Below are 24,183 nucleotides of genomic sequence, written 5' to 3' on the forward strand. Positions count from 1 at the left end.
CTGATTATTGGAATCATATTTGTTTTTGAATAATTACGCTTTATACGAGCGATGAGCGTTTTCTGATTTTTCTTTTTATGACACGATATTGCATATTTTATTTTCGGCTAATATTGTCGCGTGTTATTTTGTCAATAGTCTATATCGACTAAATCGATCAAACATATTTAATTCAAATAAAAGCTTAATTAGTCATAAGAATTCATCATTCAAAGATACAGCATAAAGGTTATGAACTTTTGTATTCTACGATTAAATAAAAAAATGAATCGTATATACATTTTACTCTATAAATTTTTTATTGAAAAATTGTATATTTATATATTTTTTTATTTCCTGATTGACAGCTGTGGTGTTTTCAAACTTAGAAATTGATTCGTTATACTTCATATTCTTCACTTTTATATTTTTTATAGTATATTTAATTATCGCATATCATTCGCTAAATTTCTTTTTTGTTTTATTATTATTATTTAATTTGTACTTTACAATTTGTATTAATTGTAAATATTAATTTACAATTGTAAATATTATACAAAGCTTATACTATACTTTGGATATTTCATATATTTCTCTCATAATGTGTGCATTCTGTGCTATTTTCCACCTTCCAAATTAACTCTAAATACATAAAAATTCGTAATAGTCTACTTATTAATACGCATCTCTGTATCCAGTTGTATTTCTTCTAACGGAGATTCTGTTTCGCAACTTCTTACGCGTGGAATCTATCATTCGCCATATCAGTCCCTTCAACGTAGACAGAAGGCACGGTATAACGCATATGGTGCTCGTTGAAAAGGAACTGTTGGGGGTGGTTCGAATTGGAAATTGGAAAACAGGGGTACGCCGATGTACTACAAGTTTACGAGGAAATTACTCGCGTTCGCGTTACGGGTAACTGCAGCTGCGACCCGATGCACGACTGCCTCATCCTTTATTTACAAGCCACTGCGTTACACGATAAATGCATCAACGTGGAGCAGTTATAAAATTTCAACTTTCACTTGCCTGAATTATCAACTTTCTGCGTAAAGCGTAATTCGTACGTTTAGTTTCGAAGTTGTACGTTAATCTCGTTCGTTGTGTTTTACCCCGTCGCAACTTTTATATTTAACAATAACGAAGCCTTTTTCTATGATTAACTTCTAAACGGAGATTTAAAGATTTTAACGAAGATTTTAAAGAAGATCTTGTCGAAGATACTGATTTTTTTTTTACCAATATTTCTTTTGTTTAAACATTGTATCCATCTTAAACAATGAGACACGAAATCGTTTTTGGCGTTACTTCTCCTTTTTCTGTTTGAGAATTTTATAAAAGATTGTTGTGGCCTGCAAACTTCGTGTAGTAATTAGCACGGGAAACTGAGAGCCAATTAAGACCGTTGTCTTTAACATAAAGAACTGAAACTATTAAGTTTAACGATGTCTTAATAAGAGCCGACTAAATAGCGATTAAAGAGCGAAAATAAGGATGAATTACGTGGAACTCGTTCAAAAATAAATATAACACTGTAGTAAAGATGATCTGAATTACGCTGGAATCTTCAACAAACTGCATCTTCTGTTAAATTTTCCTGTCAGAAACACAATAATATTGCTTCAACATCTTTTTCGAATTATCTGAAATCTAACAGATAAGATGATTGAAGATACTTCCAAAATATTTACTATAAACAATCACCGTTTTATTTTATTGCTTTTCCAATATCAATTGATCATCGGTATTACTTGAATTACCTTAACATATACCTTAAGCCTCGAAATATACATATGCACAAAATGACAAAATCATCGCAAAGTAGCAAATTATCGTTAGACAATGTATTAGGTTGTCCGAAAAGTTTCTTTCGTTTTGTGTTCGTGTTTTTTGTTTTATATTAGTTTATTGAATTATGCACGAACATAATAATAGAAATTCAATAATAATTCATAATAATTCAATAAAATTATATAAAACAGAAATTGTTGTTCATCTATTATCGCTTTATGAAACGAAAGAAACTTTTCGGACAACCTGATATTACTTAAATCTCAATATATATCACGTCTGTTAAATTTCAAGCCATTGGAACAATTGAATTTATTTGGTTTCCGCTGATATACGATACGATTTACGAGTCCTCGAGTTTCATTTAATGAGTCGAAACCAGGCCACGATCATTCGCACCGAAAGTTGCCTACAAAAGTGGTTTCGGTCTTCTTAACATCGGACACGTCATTCACTTCGAAGTCGATTTGTCTCGCACGTCCGCACGAAAATTAACGACAGATGCGCCCCTGCGACATAACGGGTGTACGAACAGTTTCTGCTCGGAATAGGCTGTTTTCTATTCTATCCGTTGATAGAGAGTCAATAGAATCCGTAATGGAGCAAACCTCTGTCCCTGCATATTGTCGTTTTTGGCCTCCTACTCCTATGCTACGGCAAATGAACAATTTTGTAGAGTTAGGTACACAGACTGACTTGATGTTTCGAAAATGAACGCGCTGTTGTTCGTCACCGGTACACGCGAACTTGCCGCATATACGTTCGCTTGCTCCTGTTTCTGCCCTGAACCGTTTAAACCGTTTGTTTGGAACAAGCGAATATTTCACGTATTAGGTCGTGAAATTGGTCAACTGCATTTTGCATGAAATACTGAATTTCAGTAGTCAGGTATACAATTAATATTCAACGTTTCGAAAAACAAAGGACTTTTCACGATTGTATTTATTACAGGCAGATAGTGCGCGTAAACAATGTTTGTGTTTCTCATTTTTCTTCACGTTTCAATTTATTTTAGTTTCAACCAACGTGATTTCCGAGCGTTTCGCATATGAAAAGAGACGCGTGTTTTCTTTAAATGACAAATACTTTAGGGGCGTATTTTTGGTGATATATGTGCCACAGGCGAGGATTTCCAAGAGAAATATCTTTGTTAACGCGTTCGTCGCCACGTCGCACATATTCTTGTTCGAGTTAATTAAATATACAATATTATATATAGTTAGTATAGTTATACAACATAAAAAAATTAAAAACACATTGTATCATACTTTTTATTAATTTATTAATAAATTATTAATTTAAAATTAATAGTTGGTACTTTTAATTAATTATTGGTATTCCAACATTGAAATACTTGAACGCTTCCAATCTAAAACGCTAAAATCCATTATAAATACACCCTGGTATGTCACCAACGAACTAATACATCGCGACTTCAAGATACCAACAGTCAAAGAGGAAAAATATAGCGACAGATATAGCGATTGCTAGTCAACAAACATCGAAACCCCCTAATTACTGGACTACTGGATACGTCGGACCAGATCCGCAGGCTGAAGAGCAGTACCCACTAGACCTAAACGCTAGATTCAATTAGTTATCTAAATTAAGTAATATTTACTTATTTATAATATTTACTTATAAATTATACTTATCAGTAATAAGTATTAACTTATTATAAATAATTAGCCATGTCACTGCGCCACGCCAGAAAAAGTTACTGAAAATTCTCAATGCGAGAATTGATTGTAAATTTTAATAAATAAAAAAAAAAATATTGGTATTTGTATCGTCTATCACTTGAACGATCTGGATTTTCGGAGTTTAGGATCTTTATAGGTTTAGAGAAAGAATAAAAGATATATCGGATTAATTAAAATTGACTTTGCATTATATGTAAAAAAAAAAAAGTTCTAAAAGCGGTTGTAACTTTTTCATCGTATTCCACGGGGAATTTACATCTTCTCATAAGAAAGTCTTTTCATTTAATCATTATAATCTCTGTCTATGGCAATCATCCAAGTGAAAAGTTTCTCTGTGCGAACACATATTTAATCGAATTAAGTCACGTTTACCAAATAGAAGCTTGCAACTTTACAATTAACTATTATGAAAGAGATAAAAGAATCCTAATAAATATCGCCTCTGAAAGACGGTAATTACTGTTTCCTTTTTCAAACAAACCTAACCCATTTCCTGTGAACCCACCAGACATCATTCTCAACGCATGAAATCATATTTATACGACTAAAACCTGTTTTACCTGCTCGAATATAGGGCAAGAAAACATAGCCGGTCTAAACGAGCAAATATCTTTATGACAATTAAGCAAATCCACGACTTAACATAGTCACACCGCTAAATTATCAAACCAATCCATTAGCATAAACTTTACCAGTCAACAGCATTCATTTACTCAGCTAATCCCCTACTCACTGAACCCAGTATATTTCCATTTTCAGTAAACACCTCCATCCACTTCCGACCATATTTCCCGTTACCCACCAAATCCCCCAACAGCCCTCAGATTTCACGATCCCATTTTCCACTGTCGCCGGGCTACGATTACGTTACGTTTCACCTTTCCCGTACATATTCGAATATGAAACTCTCAGATAGGTAGACATTCGACAGCCGCCGCTGTCACGAGATCTCGAAAACGCGTCGTTTGCTCCACGGGAGAGAAATATCAGCGATTCGGGTTGAAGTACGCTAAAGGTACGTTCAGAACAAGCGAACGAATGCTCTTTCCACGTTTTAGTAGAATTTAGCAAATCGAAATCGTGAACGAGCATTCGTTGGTCGTTTGGCGATTGTTCGTCGAATTGCAGATCGAACGTCCGAACGGTCTAAAGGAATTTCAAAAATGCCGCAAAAATGCTCGTCCCACTCTTCTAGATACTCGATTTAATCTTTACGAACGATCGCTAAAAGTTTTTATGAAAAACATGAAATTTTTATGAGAAGCAGTTGAGAGATCTGGATGAAAATCTTTGTGACCTCGGCTTAAAATATTTTTCAAGGATACAAAGAGATGGATTTCAGTGTTTTAAAGTAACAGAAAGAAGGTTAGTGGAAGATGTATACCGTAAAATTAAACCTACTAGATGAAACGAGTCTGTTTACTTTGTACTTCTTTAATTGCATCCTGTTCTTTTCTGCATTTAATTTCTTTAACTGCATGTTCAGAGACATCGATCAACTTCATAAATTGAAAAGCAAAGTAAAATGGTAATTTTACAAATACTCTTTTTTAAATATATTTTCATCAAGGAGATATCTTCGTCGTATCAACGAGATTGAATAATTAATAAAAAATAGTCTTGATCAATTTGTCTAAGCCTGTTCAATTGCGTTCATAGAGATATAAATTTGCATAAATATAAATATGCATATTATCGAGTTGGCAACTGAGATTGGCAACTGATTGCGGCTTCTGTCAATACCACCTAATGACAAAATCCGCAATCACTTAGTTGCAAACCAATGTAATCGTTACTATTCGTCCAATAACACCGAACAAGTACTAACTATACTAACATCTACACAATGACGCTTCAACAATAAACGAACTTGGACCAATATAGAACCCTTATCTAAGCTGAATACGACCTCAGGGGGCTAAAATCTACCAGTTCGCCGTGACGAAGGCAAGATCCTTCCGTAATACGATGGAAAGCTGCAAGGCTAACACGTTTATTTTCGTTTCGATTTCACGGAATCGTCACCGCCCGTACACGCTGCTAATTGAAATCTCCTTTCGTTTCCTGGCGACGATTCGACAAGTATTTCTTGTACGCTTTGAACGTTGAGTAAAGTGGTGAAATCGTCAACAACGAGGCAATGTTCCTGTCTACGTTTCCTCTTGCTTCGTGTTTAAGCAGGGCTCGTGGAACATCGTTGGCAAATACACGAAATCGATTTCACGGACCGTCGCTTTATCACGCGAATGCGCTTTTCAAAAGATAATGGGTTCGTCAAATGGAAGAAAATGTAATTTACTGGGCTTGATAAGTTGACTCGTTGGCCCAACAAATTGGGATGTTTAGAGTTGTTCGTTAGAGCGAATTAACGAAAGTATTGTATAGAATTTCAGGGTGTAATAGAGTCAGGAATTAGTCAGACATTACGCAAGTGATATTCGAACGTTTATTATATCCCGAATAATAGGATTTTTAATCTCAAATTGTTATTTTCTTGATAGATACTTCTAGACGTCTGATGTCATAAATTGTACGGGTCTTATTCTGTGATTATTATTTTCATTTTACGTGCCTCGGCACTGTTTCAATAACCTATCGTGTAAATATCTTCCACGATCATTGACAGGTGAAGGGTTAAAGTTAGTGAAAGAGAATTATCGATTAAAGAATGGATCAAAGTAACGTTAAAAAGAAGATCGAGTTAGTTCCAACGCAGATCAAATATAAAGAGAAAGCAACTAACGATAAGTACGTACGACGGAACGGCGATGAAATAGTCACTCTGCTAAGAGAAAGCAATTCCTTACAAAGAATTGCAAAGAAAATAGCCCTGAATAGACCTGTCAGCTAAATAGTCGGGCGATTTAAAATAACACACCGACTGTCAGAGATAAAAATTTAATTCGCCGCGTACACTGAACGTTTCATAGAACGATAAATTCCCTCTAACAACTGATGTTTCAGTTGTATGGAGCAATGTATCTTCTTGAAACGAGGATGTACGCCGCAACAAAGTTTGGCGAGTCCGACGATATTACTTTAAACCGTTGTTACTCCCGCCGGTTGTACGATGTTATTGCTATACCTCTCTTTTTTCCTTTTGCTGCTCAGGGCATCTGTCCAGGAAATCGATTGAGACTGCTAGTCGGCCAATATGATACAGGGGGCTGTTTGGTTGGCAGCAGACCTGACCTAACCATTTCTGAAGACGGCATACAGAGGCATGGAAAACGGCGTAGCTGGCACGTTCAACCGAACAGGGTAAGTTACTTGCTATACGATACGATTATTAAATTCATGGGGCACAGAGAATTTCTGTAGTATGCGCGTGTGCGTATATTTATGCGCGAGCACTGGAGATTTTATGAAAATTCTCCTCTGCGAAATCGCCAGCGTCGTATAACAAATCAAACGGTAGAAATTCGAGTTCACAGGGTGTAGAATTAATTGGAGATTAACGCTCGAGATCGGATCTGATCGAATGAGTATGAATTTTTTAATAAATAGTGATTTGTGACGTTTAGAAGTTCGATTGAACAATAGAAATTTAATTTTGTGATAATTGTTATTCCGTATTATACATACACGTTAATAATAATAACTATTTCGTTTGATACTTAATATTGCACTTACGTTCGTAGGTTTCACTGTCGACGTACGAATTTTTTTTTTTTATTAAATTTTATGTGATAGAATATAGCTAGAATTTTCTGCTCGGAGACTGCATTATTAATTATTCTATGAATAATATTAACCAAACTCAATCGAAAAGCAAGTCGTTTTCTTATAGAGGAAATTAACGCTTAACTGTATAAAGCCTCATTGCTCGTTATGGAAACACAGTCAGCTGAATAATCATTTAACACAGAAGACAGTCACATAGCGTAACGATAACTCATACAAAAAGTATCTTCGTTCATTTCTTTCCACGAATTACTTCCTTTACAAGAAATCAGGAATCTAATCACTTCGATATTATTACCCAAAGTCGATCAACTTGGTTCATTCAAAAGTAAAAGTTCGTCCTTCGAACCAATCAGCGATCAAGTCGTAAAAAGCTCATCGAAGCACTAGAAATACGTTCCGAAAGTCATCTAGATATCTGTCCACGCGATTTCTTCGATTGTTCATTTAAATACTTGATCGAGCCAACTCGTTGAGCCTCGATCGGCGCAACGGTTCGACCCGTTGTTCCCCTCGACCGCGTGCTTTATCGTCGCGCAGCTGCCATCTTGCATTAATTTGCTGTGGATCTGAAAAGACGTAGAAATTTATAAAGTCCACCCCTACACTGCGCCCCAGTCCCATCGATCGACCTTCTACGTTTCACGTAGCACACAATGGCGGCGGTTCCATTGTGTTTCGCCGCAGACCCCCATCGTGCCCCCTTATGTCGTCTCTGGTACGCGCCAGAGACGGGGATCTGTCAGAATCAGCTGACTACCAATTCGTTTGCTCCGGTGTCTGCCATTGGCATCGTTTAGCATCTGTCAACCGGCGCCAATTTAGCGAAATGAATATAGCCGATCGATCGGCCTCGTCGAATCTGCTTCGATTTGCCTTGTCGGGCGAAACCTCGTCGCGACGTTATAGAAAATGAATTCTTTGTTTTCCATGGTTTTTTCGATACACCGTGTGGAGGGTGTGGTTTCAAGTGGGTATAGGTACGCGTAAGTGGGTGGCGCGTACAGGTTCGAGGTTTGATCTCGATTGACTCGGTCGATGGTTGGGACGGTTATAGAACGGTGGAAGTGCAGTCGCAAGGGTTGATAGGCAAATGAAATGAGAACAGAAAGAAAGCTCCTATTGTCCGCGTCGGCATATGATGCTTTGGCAGAAACATGTTTCGATTTCAGGGGCAAAGAGTTTATTTGTCACCATTTCTGACGTCTTCGTTCTCTGACGTGCATCTTTTTTTGGTTTGGTTTATTAATAAAACACGATGTCAAGAGGCTCTAAGTTTCCCGATGGCAACGGACTTTTAATAATTGTCTAATTATTTGCCAATTAACTTGGTAAGGTAACTGTACGAGATTAAACACGTACATTGATACTATTTAAATATTTATATATTTGTAGAATATATATGATTGTAGTCATTAAGAAAAATAATTGAGAATGGTAATTGGTAATTTACTAGCTTATTTCCTCTTTTGTTCTATTTGCTATTCTTTCTTTCTGTTTTTTTTTTTTTTTTTGTATTTTGAAGTGTATCTTCGTTTTAGTGATGTAAATTATTCTAAAATAATAATCGAACATTTATTCTCCCTTTCCTTTCTTATGAAATGTACGTCAAATTTAATATTCTATAAAGTAGATATTCTATAAATATTCTATATAAGTAAATATTCTATAAATCAATGCTAATATAAATTCAATATTCACTTTATTGTGGTTCGTACATGTAACATTTAGCAATTTCTGTCTTAATATATTTGTTGTATTAAGTCAACTAAAGTGTAGTACTAGAATAAAATATATTAAACTATCGATATATTAAATTAACTAAGTTGTACGTCAATTGACGGTCAATTGGCAAGTCAATTGTACGTAAATTACGTTTGTTAGTGTTCACTTTTCATACGTAACGCATGAAAATCTTAATTGGGAATTTTCATCGCGGAACATAAATTCACAATTTAGTGTAATTTGTTGAAACGAATGTAAAGCAGGACGCGTTAAATATGCAACAATTGTCGCGATTAGCGGTCCATATTTTCATTCTACTTGTTGATTAACATCCGTCGTTTGTTACGTAATAAAAATCTTTGAAATGTGCGCTGAAAGCAAATGTTGGTTTACACTGGACGTGCTTAGATTACGAGTTAATAGCATCTAGTGGTTTTCAGTTCAATTCGCTTTTATCCATCCACGTTAAGCAGGTTCCTATTTCTTTAAGGAATTGTCATATTTTTAAAGTTGACGATCATTTCCTTTTTTCAAATTTTGGTCATCTATCTATCTTTCTTATTGCTTCTAACTTATTTCATTGATTAATTTTTTAAGAAAGAAACTCACGTATCAAGTTTTATTAGAGTGAAATGAAAACCCGAGAACCTGATGCAAAAAAGAATAAATATGTCGATAATAATATACACAAGACAATGATATGTATTGTAACAATAAATATATACATAGTAAAATGAGAGATAAAAGATTACTTTAAAGGTTTACATGAAAGACTAAGTTTAAAGCGTACAAATGTATTTTATTGCTCAACCGTCATCGTTTTGAATATTTTAATTAATCGAAAACTTTTAGAAATGTTAAAAGAAATTTTTTACGAATACAAAATAGAGAAGCGCTTAAAAAATTATTTTCTATTATACAGTTATCAACGTGTACAAATGATTCGAATAGCTCCAATTTTATAACATAAAGTGTTGAAACTAATTAACTTTTTACCAGTTGTTTCAAACATTTATAAATACTGCAGTGTTTTCGATTTATTAAAGATATTCGAAATATTCAACTGGATTTTTATTTTCATTTATTTCTCATTCCTAGAATTTCATACATCATTGTTTACATAATCCGCCAAATATTTCTTTTATTTTCAATTTACAACGACGTATGTTATCCGTTTTATCTGCACATTTTACCTCTTGCATTCCAGGTTATTAATACCTACAGCATACGATGGACGAACTGTTTACAGTTATACCATTGTCGGTGTTGTTTTTCTGGCTATTGAATTTCCGGTCGAGTATCCATCATACCATTAGCCATAATTCACTTTATCCTCTCATACCAGACGCATTTAGACACGAGGGAGGGTCGCGACTCTTAATATTTCGCTACTCTTAACTTTCTTAATTATTCATTATTATAGCTCGTACGTTTCGTAATTTGCAAAAACTAGTTTCATTGCGATCTTTTTTATCACACCGGATGATTGGAAAAATTATTTCTTCGAACGCGTCAAATCAAAAATGAAGTTATTATCAGTAAAGTTTCGTTTCACGGAGAATAACACACGATCGTTAATTTTCTACAGAATTTTTATAACATTAAATGCAATTTTATATTAGTATAATCACTTCGTAGCGTTAATAATCCAGGAATTTTTTAAACGATACCTATCAACTTCCAAAATTTCGATAATTTATTTCTCAATTAATTCACCTTTTCTGTTACATATAATTTTTCTGGAAGACTTTTTTTGTGAAAAATGAAAACATTTTTTCCCATATTTCGCGCTTTTGAACGCGAGAATCATTCGGTTTCGTCTTTTTTCGAGCATCTCGCACAGGACATTATTAATCCTTGTGAAATGCAAATATTTCAACTAACTCTGCAGCGAGCTGCTACTGAAAAAACGTCAAAGGGATTTTTAGTTTTGATTAGACTCATAGAACATAACAGCGTACATAGTATGAATTGTAAATAACATGGTGACATTTTCTCCTCGTCAGTTTAGACAAACAGTTTACGCGAAAAATATTTATTTTGTACTGTTATAGAAAAGAAATTTATTCGAATACTTTAAGGATTAGTCTAAAGATTTTTCTCCTTATTTTCCAATCAGAAACCGTTATTAACATACCTAGCTAATTGGAAGATATTAAAAATCTTAAATCGTAACTGGAAAATATTGGTGATTTAAAATTTTAAATAAAATTCAGCGACTAAATTCAGTACTATCGGGATATTTAATTCAATGTGTTATTTAATTCTGCTACTCTCGTTAAACAATTTCTAAAACTTCGAAGAAAATATAAAGAAATCCTTATTGATACGCCTCGTTTTACTTTTATACCAAAGTTGTCCTTGAAACATTAAAATTCCTCTTCATCGTCGAAACAAGAGTAAAAACGAAACATAGAAATAGAGATTCAAGAATTCAAGAGCATGTGGCTGAGTTAAAAGAGGAAATTTATCACAACGTTTACACCGTCTAGAGTATAGACTATAGAATCTCACCATACCAGTTTAAAAATTAAAATGATATTTCAGCGTAAAACGTTACTGACTGAAGCCGTATCACGGTGTTTCACAACATGAAACAATTTATGTCACGGTTTGCCGAATCAACAGAAATTTCCTTCTCCTGATTCCAAAACAATTCCGAATAAAGTATCCTTAACGTTTCATTCAACGAAGTATAGTTGTCCTTTTTATCGCGGTTACGTCATCCTTTAACGTTTATTCGCGTTTTTCGACCAGCTGAATTTTCGATTGTAATCCCTGAAGGCTCTATCCGCGGGACCGACAGCCATAACTCAGCCTTGTTCTTTTATGCGTCGTATATTTCGGTAGGAAAGGGAGTGGAAGGACTGAAGAATGAAACAAAAGGGACGCCTCCACCGACAAACATTTGTTATTCAAATACCGATACAAATAGCTACACAGCGAATGTCAAAAGCTGTATGCAACATCGACGTTTGGAATCGCTGAAGGGCAAAAGGATTTACGTAGCTTGTTGTGTCTGGACTCAATTTAGGTGATACACGTTTGATAAAGTAAAAAGGTTCGCGTAACATAAACACGAAACGTCCAATTCCTTTATTCTTATCGGTTGTATTTTATTTGATATGATAATTCATTCCTCGTTTGGTAAATTAATAAGATTTTTATCTAATTTTATATACAATACAATATAAATACCGATTAAATTTCAAGTAAGTAAATATAAAATAAATATCGTAACAATTTTTAAGAGTAACACTGATAGTTAATTTACACGAATATATGGAATTATTAATATCTACAGTGGTGTATTAAGTTTGATCATGGTTAAATAGAAATGATAGATAATCGTGGAAATAATAATTCGAAACTTAGTGTTTATTTCAGATTTAAGCAATTGTAATAAAGATGATGAAATATTAAAGTAGATGTTAACATAAATACTAAAGACTAGCGAGGACTAATAATAACGTTGAACAAACGAAGAACATTAAAATTGTTCATGTCCTTCGATTACGTATCAATTATCAAATTAAAAATAAATAAAAACAGATGTCAAATTAATAGTAAATAAAACTAATACTTAAAATTAATAATAAGCCCTTGCAAGACCTTAACAAGATTAATAATAAACCAAACAGATTGCTAATATCAACCATCGAACACAAACGATCAAAAAACACCATACACAAATCAACATCAAAGCCAGCTAACAGAAAATCCATTCTTTGGCCAAAAATTACTGCAACATTCGATCCGCGGTTGCATTCTCAGTTTCTCAAAAGCGTAACTAAAGAGAAAAGGGTGAGTAAGACAGGAAGAAACTTTCTTTCTTCTCATCCCCATTGCCTCTCTGAGGCGCAAAAACCGCAGAACAGAGATATAGATTCGCGATTCCGAGTTTCTTGCCGGAGTTGGCGTTTCCTCGACTCTTCCTTTGCCTCCTCTCCTTGTCCTTCTCCTTCTTCTTCTTCTTTCTGCGTTTGGTTGGGCTTTTTGCCGGCAAAGATCCGGACGGACGCGTCCGGCCCGAGCCCGCATGTGCGTCGACAGAAATACGAGCGGCGCGTCAGCTAAGGGTCAACGTTACGCGGTCCAGCTTCCTCGAAATTGCCCTGTCACGACGGAATTACCAGTCAGGTACCGGTGAGGCGCAGGTGCTCAGGGTCGTACCGCGTGAAACGCTTCTAGCGGTATCTTTTCTTTTTTTTTATTTTCTATTTTTTAGTTTTATTATTCAGCAGGCCGCGTGACCACTCCGCGCGCGTGTGCGCCGCTCTTTTGGTATCGCGCGCGAAATCTACTCCTAAGGACCACCGTTCTCTCTCTCTCTCTTTCTCCTTCTCTTGAAACCTCACTCCTCGAGATTAAGACGTTCCACGAGTCGTTTCGGGATTGTTGTTTGTACGGGGGTATAGTATCGCGCATAAATGAGTCGTTGAGAAGTTGGATCGAGACTAAATTGAGACACGGAGTGGCGATGATTGAAAGAGACTGTGGCTGTTTGTGTGTATTTCTGAGAAATTCAAGGATACATAGAGTATATGAAATATTGTCAAATATCGAAAGGATAGATGATTGAACGAGATTGTGGCTGTTTGTGTGTATTTGTGGGAAATTCAAGGATACACAGAGTATATGAAATATTGTCAAATATCGAGAGGACAGTTTTCTATTTATTTAGTATTATTCTGTATAAGATTATATGTTATTTATGCATTCATTGGTCGGTCATTAGCGTTGTTTTACATTCGTTGCGATAAATTCATGTTTATTGTGAATAATGTACTTAAAATCTGTATTTTCTGGGCTCAATAAACTCCTTTGTTAAAAAAAAAAACATTCGTTGCAATATGTGACGCATACAACAAATTTCTACTTAGGTTCTATTTCTGCTGTATTAGTCGTGTTCGTAAAAGCGTGAGTTTGTATAAACGTAATCTAGCGATAATGTTAGAAATATTAGTTTTTAAAGACTATCGTGGAATTTACCGCTCCTGCATTCTATCTGAGGAATAACGAAGCAAATAAGTTACTTTGTACAAACGATGTCATAAATACACGTTATTACTTCGAAGCACGAATGTATTCGTTAAAGGAAGTAAACGGCGCTGCACATTATGGATAACGTAATTTCAAAGTTTAACACCGTGTTCCAAGCAACGAAATGGGAAGAAACGTTTCAATAACTTGCACTGGAACTAGGAAAAACATACGCACCGAACGTTTTTCAATTTTCTTTAACTTGAACACCAACATATGTAATCTACATTTGCACAACATTTTTCTACTTGTTTCCAATGGATAGATCCAACCTTTGAAATATGAGCATGCACATGCTATACTAAAATATATGTTAATAAATAATGGTTTTTTATTATTGTTATTTTATTATTACAATATGATAAAATCTTTAAAAGACTGGTAGATGGTGCTATGAAATATTGGTATATCCAAGAATGACACAAGTTATGCCACATTCACATCAAACTATTTTGAAAAAGACTGTCTAATTTCTAAAATACAGATCACATAACACAGATTCTCCTAAACTCATCGTCGATAGTTTGAACAGTGGTGTTTACACAATTTTAATAAAAACTTCTTTAAAAAAAATTTAATACAACGTCGGTCGATATTGAAACAAATAATTAAAGTTTATTATTTGGTGATTTTGTAAGAAAACAATAAATATTGTTCTTGTCATATTTTACTAACATCCAAGTGACATTGACACAAGTTGACTAAAGTGTCTGTATATTTATGAACGGCAGTACACTTAATTCTTTTTGTACATCGTATACCTGAGGGACACGTTTGAAAATGTCCAGGTAAAAATAGAGCCCGAACATTTTTCCAGTAGTTGCTTTTTTCACGGTAGCATACCGTTGCACTCTGGAACGATTTACGAGAAGTCGATCCTACAGGATACCCTACATGGAGCTTCCCTTGTCTCGCTCAGCGTGCAAAGACCACCAGTATCCTTATATGTCCGTAAGTCCAGACAATATCCAGTCTCCGACGCCACTTGTATACCTCCTCTTTCTTTCATTTCTATTTCCATCTCGTTCTTATTCCATTGGAAAAGAGCGGTTCTGTGTTCGATCCGACGCTCGATTAGAAATAAACTATTCAACGTAGCCAATTCTAATTTGAACGTCGATTCAGGCTCGAACATCGGCCTTTTAGTTCATCGCAGACCATTGAAACCACGGATAGGGATCGATAATGTTAAGGGAAAACCTATCGAAGCTACAATTTGAAGGAATGAAAGTAAACCTTCGTTTTATGTTTTACGTGCTATTTAATTCGGTGTTTTATAACGTGTTTAAAGTCTATTCGAGTTTGAAACTTGAACGTTTGACATTTCGCAAATCGCAGATCTTTAATTTCATATTCTGAGATTTCAAGATAACACGATTTCCGATTTTAAGACGATAAAACTAGAAATTCTAAAATAGCGGTATTGCAAACTTCGAAATGCTAAAAATTGCAACAGTTCAAGTTCTAAATTATCAGAATTTCAAGTTTCTTAATTTTTCAATCGCAGGATTCCAAATTAAAACATAGCGCAATCGTGAGACGTCCAATTCCAAATTTTTGCAAAATTACCAATTCTGATATTTGAGTAAAATTTCCAATTCTGAAACAGACAGAGTGGCGAACTTTGAAATTCCAGAATTTAGAGAATCGCGGACTCTGAAATTCCGAAACAACAGAATTACGAGATTTCCAAATCCAAAATCGCGAAAGTATAAATTACGAGTAAAATCGCAAATTTGAACATCCATGAAATTGTAAAACTTCTAATTCCGATTCTGACGCTGAAGAAACTTCAAATTCTACGATTTCACAATTTCAAGTCGCGTAATCTAAGTTCTAAAAAACGTTCGAGTTCATAAATTACGAAGGTCTCGCTCTAAATTTCAAAGCTGGAAAGCTTTAAGATAATTGCCAGCATGATATCGCGATTAATTATTGCACGCGTCGCTTGTACCAAACCTCGCGTACATTACGTCAATTCATCGCGTCCTATCGATCTAAAAATCACCACGATCTCTTGCTGCAACCAATCTCGATACATATAACCCCATCTAAGGCTGAATGCACACGAGCGACATTTTATCGTGCGATTCGCCCGCGACCGTGTACGCCTTTCTTTCTTTTCCTATTTAAGAACAACAAAGACAGACATACGATCGCAGCGATATCGCACGGCAAAATGTCGCTCGTGAAGTTCCCGCGTAAGTGGTCACTCGTTAAAAAAAAAAAAAGAAAAAGAAACTCGCAGTTACTGTACCAAAGTACCAAAGTACCAACGATCCAAAGTACCTGTTCGAAGTTCGTTTATTACCTACGACCTATACTGTGCCAACCACTCTGCAGAGTCACTTTTGGTGTTGGTTGATAATCGCGCGGAGAAACACCCGCACACGTTCCATCGTGCGGGGAACACAAAGTGGGGTCCCTGGAGTCATCTCGATGGAATGCGCAGGGCGGTTTAGCTCAAAGAAGGGCGGACGCGTTTCATCACGTGTACATATCCATGGTCAGACTCGGCCTCTGTCTCCGTCTCACGCTTTTTCTCTTCGTTCCCCCTGTGTATCTGTCTTTATTGACTTCCTTCCTTCTTGGAAAATCTTGATGTCTCTTCTTTTATCACTGTCTCAAAATGTTGCCGTCTTCTCCTCTTTTCCATTTCTTGCGCGTTCATCCGGCACAGCTTTATTTCTTTCACTGGTTCGTCTCTCGCGTTTTCTATTAGGTATCTTCAAACAACCTTCCTTTGCTTCTTCTTCGAATCTTCTTTTTTTTCCTCTGTTAGTCTTCTTCTTTTTCTTCGTTATCTTCTTCTTCTTCTTCTTCTTCTTCCTGATTTTCTTCGCATGAAACGCGGAAGATCGTAATGAATCATTCGAAACTTGCTTATCTGGTTTGAGAGTAGGATTTTGTCTCCTCGTTTTTTTCGTCTTGGGTGAATAAACTTTGCGAAGGCAATTCGGAGCAGCGTGTTAAGCGGGTACCAGTATGCGATTGCTTTTAAAGTGATATTTACTCTGTGTAACTCTATTTTAAATCGTTCGAAGGAAGTGGATTTTATGAGATTTTACTGAACCGGAAATTACTCAGCGAAGATAAGCGAATAATTCAGTGATAAAGTTTCTGCTAAATTTGGAAAGAGGTTTTATAACACTTGGATGCTTATACAAAGTAATAAGATTGAAAGAGATTTTCTTGGTATTTCTCAGATTATTCATTTGTATATGATCAGATTTCGAAAGAAAGTCGATTTGTCCGAATTTCGTTCGATCCGCTCGCTTATTCTTTTTTCTTCAAACTATTACTTCAATTTTATACAACTTTTTCGATTCTACTTTAATTCTGATATTAGATAAACCTCAATTACCTCTTCCAATGAACCCTTAATGAATATTTGTACAAATATCCCAATAATTTTCAATGAGAAATTTCCACATTGTAAACACATAATACGTGATTTAAGGTCGGTAAATTCTGTTTGATCCAATTATTCTTTAAAAGTAATTTTTTTTTTTTTTCAAAGAACAGATTCCAAAGGATTTTTGATAAACAAGATTGTTCGAAATATTTGGTAAAATGAAAAAGCGTGAAATTATTTTGATGCACCTGCGCATGGAAATTATTTTTCTCGAAAGAAAAATAATTCTTCTCTTTCAACCTTCCACTTGCGTATAGGGTCTTGTTTTTTGCATTTTTCTTCCTACTTGGGTTTCTTTTCTATTCATTTCTTCGTATTCTGGTAAAAATAGATGCAAAACTTGCGCGCGTATCCGTCTGGCCGTCTTCTTTATTCTTTTCCTCCTGTTTCACGGTCTCTTATTTCTTTTATCCCAACACTTTCCTTTTCACTTTCGCTCGATCTTTTCCTTCCCCTCTATTTTCCTCTCCAGCTTTTTCCCTCTCCATTTTGCCTGTTGATTCTCCTACGTGTCCCCTATGCTTCGTCCCCTTTCTCTTTTCGTATCACGAGGTAAAACGAAAGGACAATATTTAAAGCTTAAAGTGCTTCAATTAGATGGAATTAAAGGGTGCATTAATTGCACAATTACAGGGCTTGTAACTCGTGTGACGTGTAGCCAAAGGACCAAATTGTTAATCGTGTGTACGATAATCCACGAACGAGACACGTATATAACAATTTCAGATATACATCTATTATATATACATATACAAATGCGATAGAAATTGTTCCTTTAGTCAAACAAATATCCTGGGCAGGAAAAGAAGACAACGTAAAATGGTATTATTATTTGAAAATTACGGGAGAAGTATGTGATTTCTTATCTTTCACAAAGTTTATGAATCATCTTTAAAGGAATCGTTTGCCCTGACAAATATCGTTGCTTTAATTTCTACATCAACTTCGTTAACTATGTCTTCGAGGTTAACAGACTCTTTTCATTCTTGAACATTTTATACTAAAACGTTCATCGTAGCCATAAAGCTGCAATAAAATAAAAACATCAAGGAAAAAGTACTAACTGTACGTTCGAATTAAAGTCTCGTCCCAATTAAAACGGATGAATTGAAACAGCAAAATTAAAAAATGAATATGGTTTGTACGATAAGAATCAGGTAGAAACAAGAAGAGAAATAATCAAGCAGAGATCTCGTTGTGTCGGACAGATATCGTGGCTGGTTGAGTGTAACCATGGGGAAGCAAGAGGAGAAACAGGAGTATTCACGACGTAGGCGAAAGTGGCTTCGTGCTCCGGCGACGTTAAATAGAATAACCAGATCGTGGCTGGTTCGGCTCCCTCGGTCAGTAACGACCAGTAACGTACGCTAACTTCGCGCATTAAATTCACTTTCGAACAACAACGCGGCCGTTGACGTTCCTCCGTTGGGCGGTTTCCATCGCGAGCTGCAGCTTCTGTTGCAAACGAACACACAAGCGTTACCGGGGCCAAAAGCCTCGCGAAATTACATCGCTCGACGGTTAACAACCGGTATCACGTTGCTCCGTGAAAATCACCAGGGAAATAAATTGCTAATGAGAATATTAAACGAATGCAAAAATCCGTCATTATCCGAAATGATGGTTACAGCTTTTTTTTTTTTTTACATGCGTAATTTTGGGGGAATTTCTTCTTCAGAGATAATTAGGGGAAAAAATTGTGGTACACGTGAGAAAATGTTTGATACCAGGAAATAATGAGCACAGAGTTAAACTTTTAATAGGAAGATTTGTATTATAAAAATTATGTTACTGCGTGGAAGGGACGAGGAAACTGAATTGCTAATGAGAACATCGAACGAATGCAAACATTCTTCGTTATCGTTGACTCTAGCCCGAAACGATGGCTATGGCTTTTAGCGTGTAATTTCTGGGATTCCTCAATGGGAGGTGGATATTACCGGGCTACTTTTTGCGAATAATTAAAGGACTCGTTGTTAGAGAAAATGTATAAATGTTTAATATAGGAAAACTGTGTTAATCTTTGTTAGAAAAATTGATATGCTTCGTAGTATTTATTCACGAAAGTACCATGATCTTTTTCAGTAATAATTCGTTAGAGGAGCTTCGGAGAAGGGAAATTAGTACGCGTGACAGAATTTTATAACGTGACGGAATTGTGAACAAAATGAAATTTTAATAGAAAAGTCTGTGTGCCTTCTAACATTTATTCGTGAAATTACGGTGTCCAACGATTAACCATGAGAATCACGTTGCTGCATGGAAACGACGGGTAAAATAAATTGCTAATGAGGATATTACAAGAATGCAAAGACCTTCGGTAATTTGACGGAGATCGTAATCGTTGTTCTTAACGTGTAATTTTTCGAGGATAACTGTAAATGGAAGGTGGAGAAGGTGATGCTTTTTTTCGGAAATTGTTGGAGAACATAGAGGAAATGTTACAAATATATTTGTGGTAAATTTTAATAGAAAAATTTGTACTAGCCACTGAAGCTTGAAAATTTATAACGAAATATTTATATGTCATTGTAAAGATTCTTTATGGGTTTAATCAAATCAACGGTAATAAACGATACATTTATATTACAACAATGAGTAGAAAGTGTGATTATGCGAGACATTGTAAAGCAAAGCAGAAATACATATTTGTATAAAGTAAAATTGTTTACCTGTAATGGTCGTGATTCGTGCACTTTCAAACCGACTTTCTTATTTCCATTTTTTCCTATTGTCACAAAATCCATATTATGTTATCAACAAATAAGTAGTAAAAAGATTGATTCTAGATATTATATTACGAATGAGGCGTTTCACGCTTCTCTCACAGATTGCTACATGTCTGTAAACTTAAAAATTTGTTTAAGCTTTGCAGCTAGTAGAACTGTAGCAAAGAAACTAGTTTGGCAATTAGCAAAAGCTCCATCTTACTAAAAGCATGTCTCTTTCCAAAGCAAAAATCTTAGAAAATCTTCTAAAGGGAAACATTCGTACACATATCTGCAGCAAAATCAAAATAAGTAAAACATCCGCGAATCCTCTGCCATACATCTTATACCTTATTCGCCCATGAATTTTCCAAATATTCCACGAAACCCCGCCATAAATCATCCATCTTCTCCGCAGAACTTTATCTCCATGAACCATTTCTCTACAATCTCTTCCAACAAACATTCAGCTCCTAAACGTGCGTGAGACGCGTCTCACCGTAGCATCCACCCTCGAAACCCTCGCCCTTATCCTCGTAATTATTCCGTCCCTCCTCTCGAGAATATTCAGCGAAAAATCCAGAAGAAAGAAACGAAAGAGACGAGGAAAGCGGATTCATCGAGAAAATTCTGCCTTTTCCCGAAGCTAAGATCCGACAGAACTAAAGGAAAAAGAAAAAAAAAGGGAGGAAGAATAGGAAGGAAAAAGAGAGCGACAACTGTGTCTCGATCGCCGGAAGTGGGAGCGTGTGCCGGATGAGACACGTTTCACGATTCCAGTCGCGACGTTCGGCCGAGATTTAACGAAGGATGCTGCGTGCAGAAACCGATTCGTCGCCCGGGGTGACAAGATCTTAAAACCGTCACTGCCGTCGCCGAGCGAGCGTGCAAACTGTCGTTGCACCGGCTGAAAATGGCATGGAAAAAGGAACAGAAAGGGGAAAATCCGTGGACGAATGGAAAGGAGGAGAGGCGTTAGGGAGGAAGAAAGAGGAAGAAAGAGCAGAGAGCAAGGGGATAGAGGAGCTGTCTGGGCGTGGGCCGAGGTCTTTAACGGGGCAGTATCAATGAACTGCGAAACTTGTTCGCGTGGGATTATCTACTCGCTTGGTAGTAGCACGATGTTCGACGCGGAGGATAGATCGGAATGAATTGGCTGGTGGTGCTGTAAGACCGATGCCGGGAGAGAAACGGTGCTGCAGAGGCGACTGGAACCGGTGATTAGATCGACGCTGCTCGATATTCCCTACTTTTGCCGTAATTTAGAAAGTACACGGTGTTCTCGTGTTTGGTTAGGGTTGATGCTTGTGGGATTAGCTCCTTGCATTTAGAGGCATTTGTTGAATGATTTTATACTTCGTTCTTTTTGGTGAATGTATCTGTTATATTTTTGCCATAATTTAGAAAGTACGCGGTATTCTCGCGTTTGGTCGAGGTTGATGCTTGTGGGATAAGTTTCTTATATCTGGAACGATTTTGTGTCTCGTTCTTTTTGATGAATCCATCTGTTCGTAGTTTTCACGTAATTTAGAAGGAACACGATGCTATTCGTGTTTGGCGAGGATCGATGCTTGTGCGACAAGTTTCTTCTATTTGGAACAGCTTTCTGAGTGATTTTATATTTCATTCTGTTGACGAATAATATGTCTGTTCATACTTCTGCAGTAAATTAAAAAGAACACGTGTTTTATTCGTGTTTGGTCAGATTTGTTGCTCGTGGATCAAGTTTCTTTCATTTCGAAGGATTTTCCGAATGATCTTATATTTCATAATTACGACGAAGTGTATCTCTTCGAAGGGAAAACTTGTCTGAAATTTTTAATGATCGTGCAACGAAACTATCGTGGCTCTGATTATTGTTGCAAGAGATATTTTCCGTTATACTTACGAAGTGAGTCTTAACTTCGGTTCTCCTATTATCGAAGAATATTGGTATCGAAGAATATTACTCTAGAGGAATATTAGAAGCCTTAAAACTTTGAAACAATTAAACTTCTATTGAAATTATCCTATTACAATATCACATAATCTCAGTAGATACATTTTAGAGCATACGTTAGAGCAATTGAAAATAATGAAATATGTAGCTTAGAAAGTAGATTTTCTAAACCACTCAATATCGTTGGATCTTGGGTGATCTATAAGAGTTTGAGGTCAGTTACGTAATTTTAGGTATATTAATTATACGCTAACGAATTATCTTACTTAGTTGTACAATATTCATTTCAATTTGTCATCGATAAATATTATACCTAGATTAAAATTAAATGATCTAATGCGAATCTAATTCGATCTATCATGGATTAAGATTATTCTAACTATTTTACGAACCAATCTAAATCAAACTAGACCTGTCCTATACGCTTGAAGCGAGGATAGTGTAAAATCTTGAAACATACTTTGCATTTTCTTCGATCGCTCACACACACACCGTGCACATGCCTATTCGCAAAAATTCTAAGACTTTCATACGTAGGTGAGTTGATTCCGGAAATGCGTAGGATCGATCGCAGGTGAGGTTCATCGAACGCGTAGCGATCGCGTACCGATCCCTGTCGAGCTATCTCGAGTCATTACGTCATTCGACGTATTAAAATCGTCGGTCAGATCAACAAGAACGATTGTAACGTAACAGGTAGCTTTCATGAACAACACGACTTTCCCCTTCGCTGTAATGATACATCCGAACAAAATTTGAAATAAATTCTCTCTCTAGACACGTTCCTTGCGTCATTTTGTCTAGGAAATTATTGGACAGCCACTATCTTCCGATCTGGAGTAGTTGCTTTCGCTTACAATATGATCTTATTGAATTTCGTAATTTAGAAGCAAACGGAATCTTGTCGGTAGTAACATTTTGCATTTACAATCGAGAATCGTTATCTAAATTTATATTACAGCGCTGTGCAAAAGTTTCTGATCGGGTAGGCTTTTTTTTTTTTTTTTTAATTTACACAGGTTTATACGATGATATTGTAACGCTACATTTTACGAATATATCGCGTGCGCCGTGCAAAACATCTTGAAATTTCATTGATAGATTCATTGCGTATGTTGGTTTAATAGCGGAGGACAAAGATAATAAGATTAAGAAATCATTTAATAGTTACTTTAGTGAAAGTTGGTTGATAGTCAAAGGTTTCTATACGATAGAAATGATTTTCTTGTAATTGAGAAATTGGAAAATTATTATATGGGTTAATGGTTTAAATAGAATATTGAAAGTGGATGTTTTCTATTAGGATTTTTATTGTCTTGACTTTTAAAAAGACTAGAATAGAAGAGCGTTCAGGGGCATTGATACATGTACATGTAAATTGGAGAATGTTAATGAAGTTATTTGCAATGCTAACGAAATATCGAAACGATCATCTGTGCAAACGCGACTTGCGCAAGTTATTGCTGTTACACAGTAACGGCGCTGATAACTGGAAATAATATAAATGACGCACCGAATTATTGAACTTTCGTACGAAAACATTTATAAGTTTTATGATTTTGTGTCCTTGTTACTAGGTGTATAAATTAATTTGCCGGCTCTTTAAATAAAATTCAAATCATACTTATGGATGAAAGTAATTTTATTATCCACCAAATGGCGTTTCTTTCAAAGTGTTGGAAAATTTGAAAATATCTGAAATTTAAATAATTATTTATTAAAAAACGACATCGAAATCAATACATTTATTACTCCTTTAATCACTTATTGCAATTATTTAATATTGCACATTACAAAATATACACAAATTTTGTTCCTTTTGTTCTGTAACTCGATTTGTTCGCACATACGTAGATATAAAAATAAAATCAGACACAGAAACGATATATAAAAACAATCGTAGAATAATATGTTTAATGCCTCTTTTATCTGAATAATTGAATTGATAAAGTAACGTATTTAACTAATAGCCTGTGATTATAAAACAAGAACAAAACACACGTAATATTTTACATTACAATGAACAATGCTGAGATATTCTTTTTCTTTTCGTTTGATAAATTGAATGAAAATCATTCACGTATGACAAATTTCCTAATATCAGATAACTTGTATCGACAATTCTCTTGTCAAAAAATTGTATGGTTGTTCCGTTTAACATTTTTCTCACGACTGGAGCAAGTCAACCGCATT

The 24,183-nt window shown here is 35.6% G+C and overlaps 1 protein-coding gene across 1 annotated transcript in view; it reads left to right on the top strand.

Annotated features, from left to right (window-relative positions):
* LOC126868589 (breast cancer anti-estrogen resistance protein 1) overlaps positions 1-24,183 on the top strand; it is a 165,951-nt gene that overhangs the window by 99,224 nt on the left and 42,544 nt on the right. Inside the window, exon 3 of the mRNA XM_050624223.1 lies at positions 6,588-6,737. Within this exon, the coding sequence (XP_050480180.1) occupies positions 6,588-6,737 (150 nt within the window). The remainder of the gene's footprint in view (positions 1-6,587; positions 6,738-24,183) is intronic.

Source organism: Bombus huntii, chromosome 1 (genome assembly GCF_024542735.1).
Source record: "Bombus huntii isolate Logan2020A chromosome 1, iyBomHunt1.1, whole genome shotgun sequence".
NCBI classification, from domain to species: Eukaryota; Metazoa; Arthropoda; class Insecta; order Hymenoptera; family Apidae; genus Bombus; species Bombus huntii.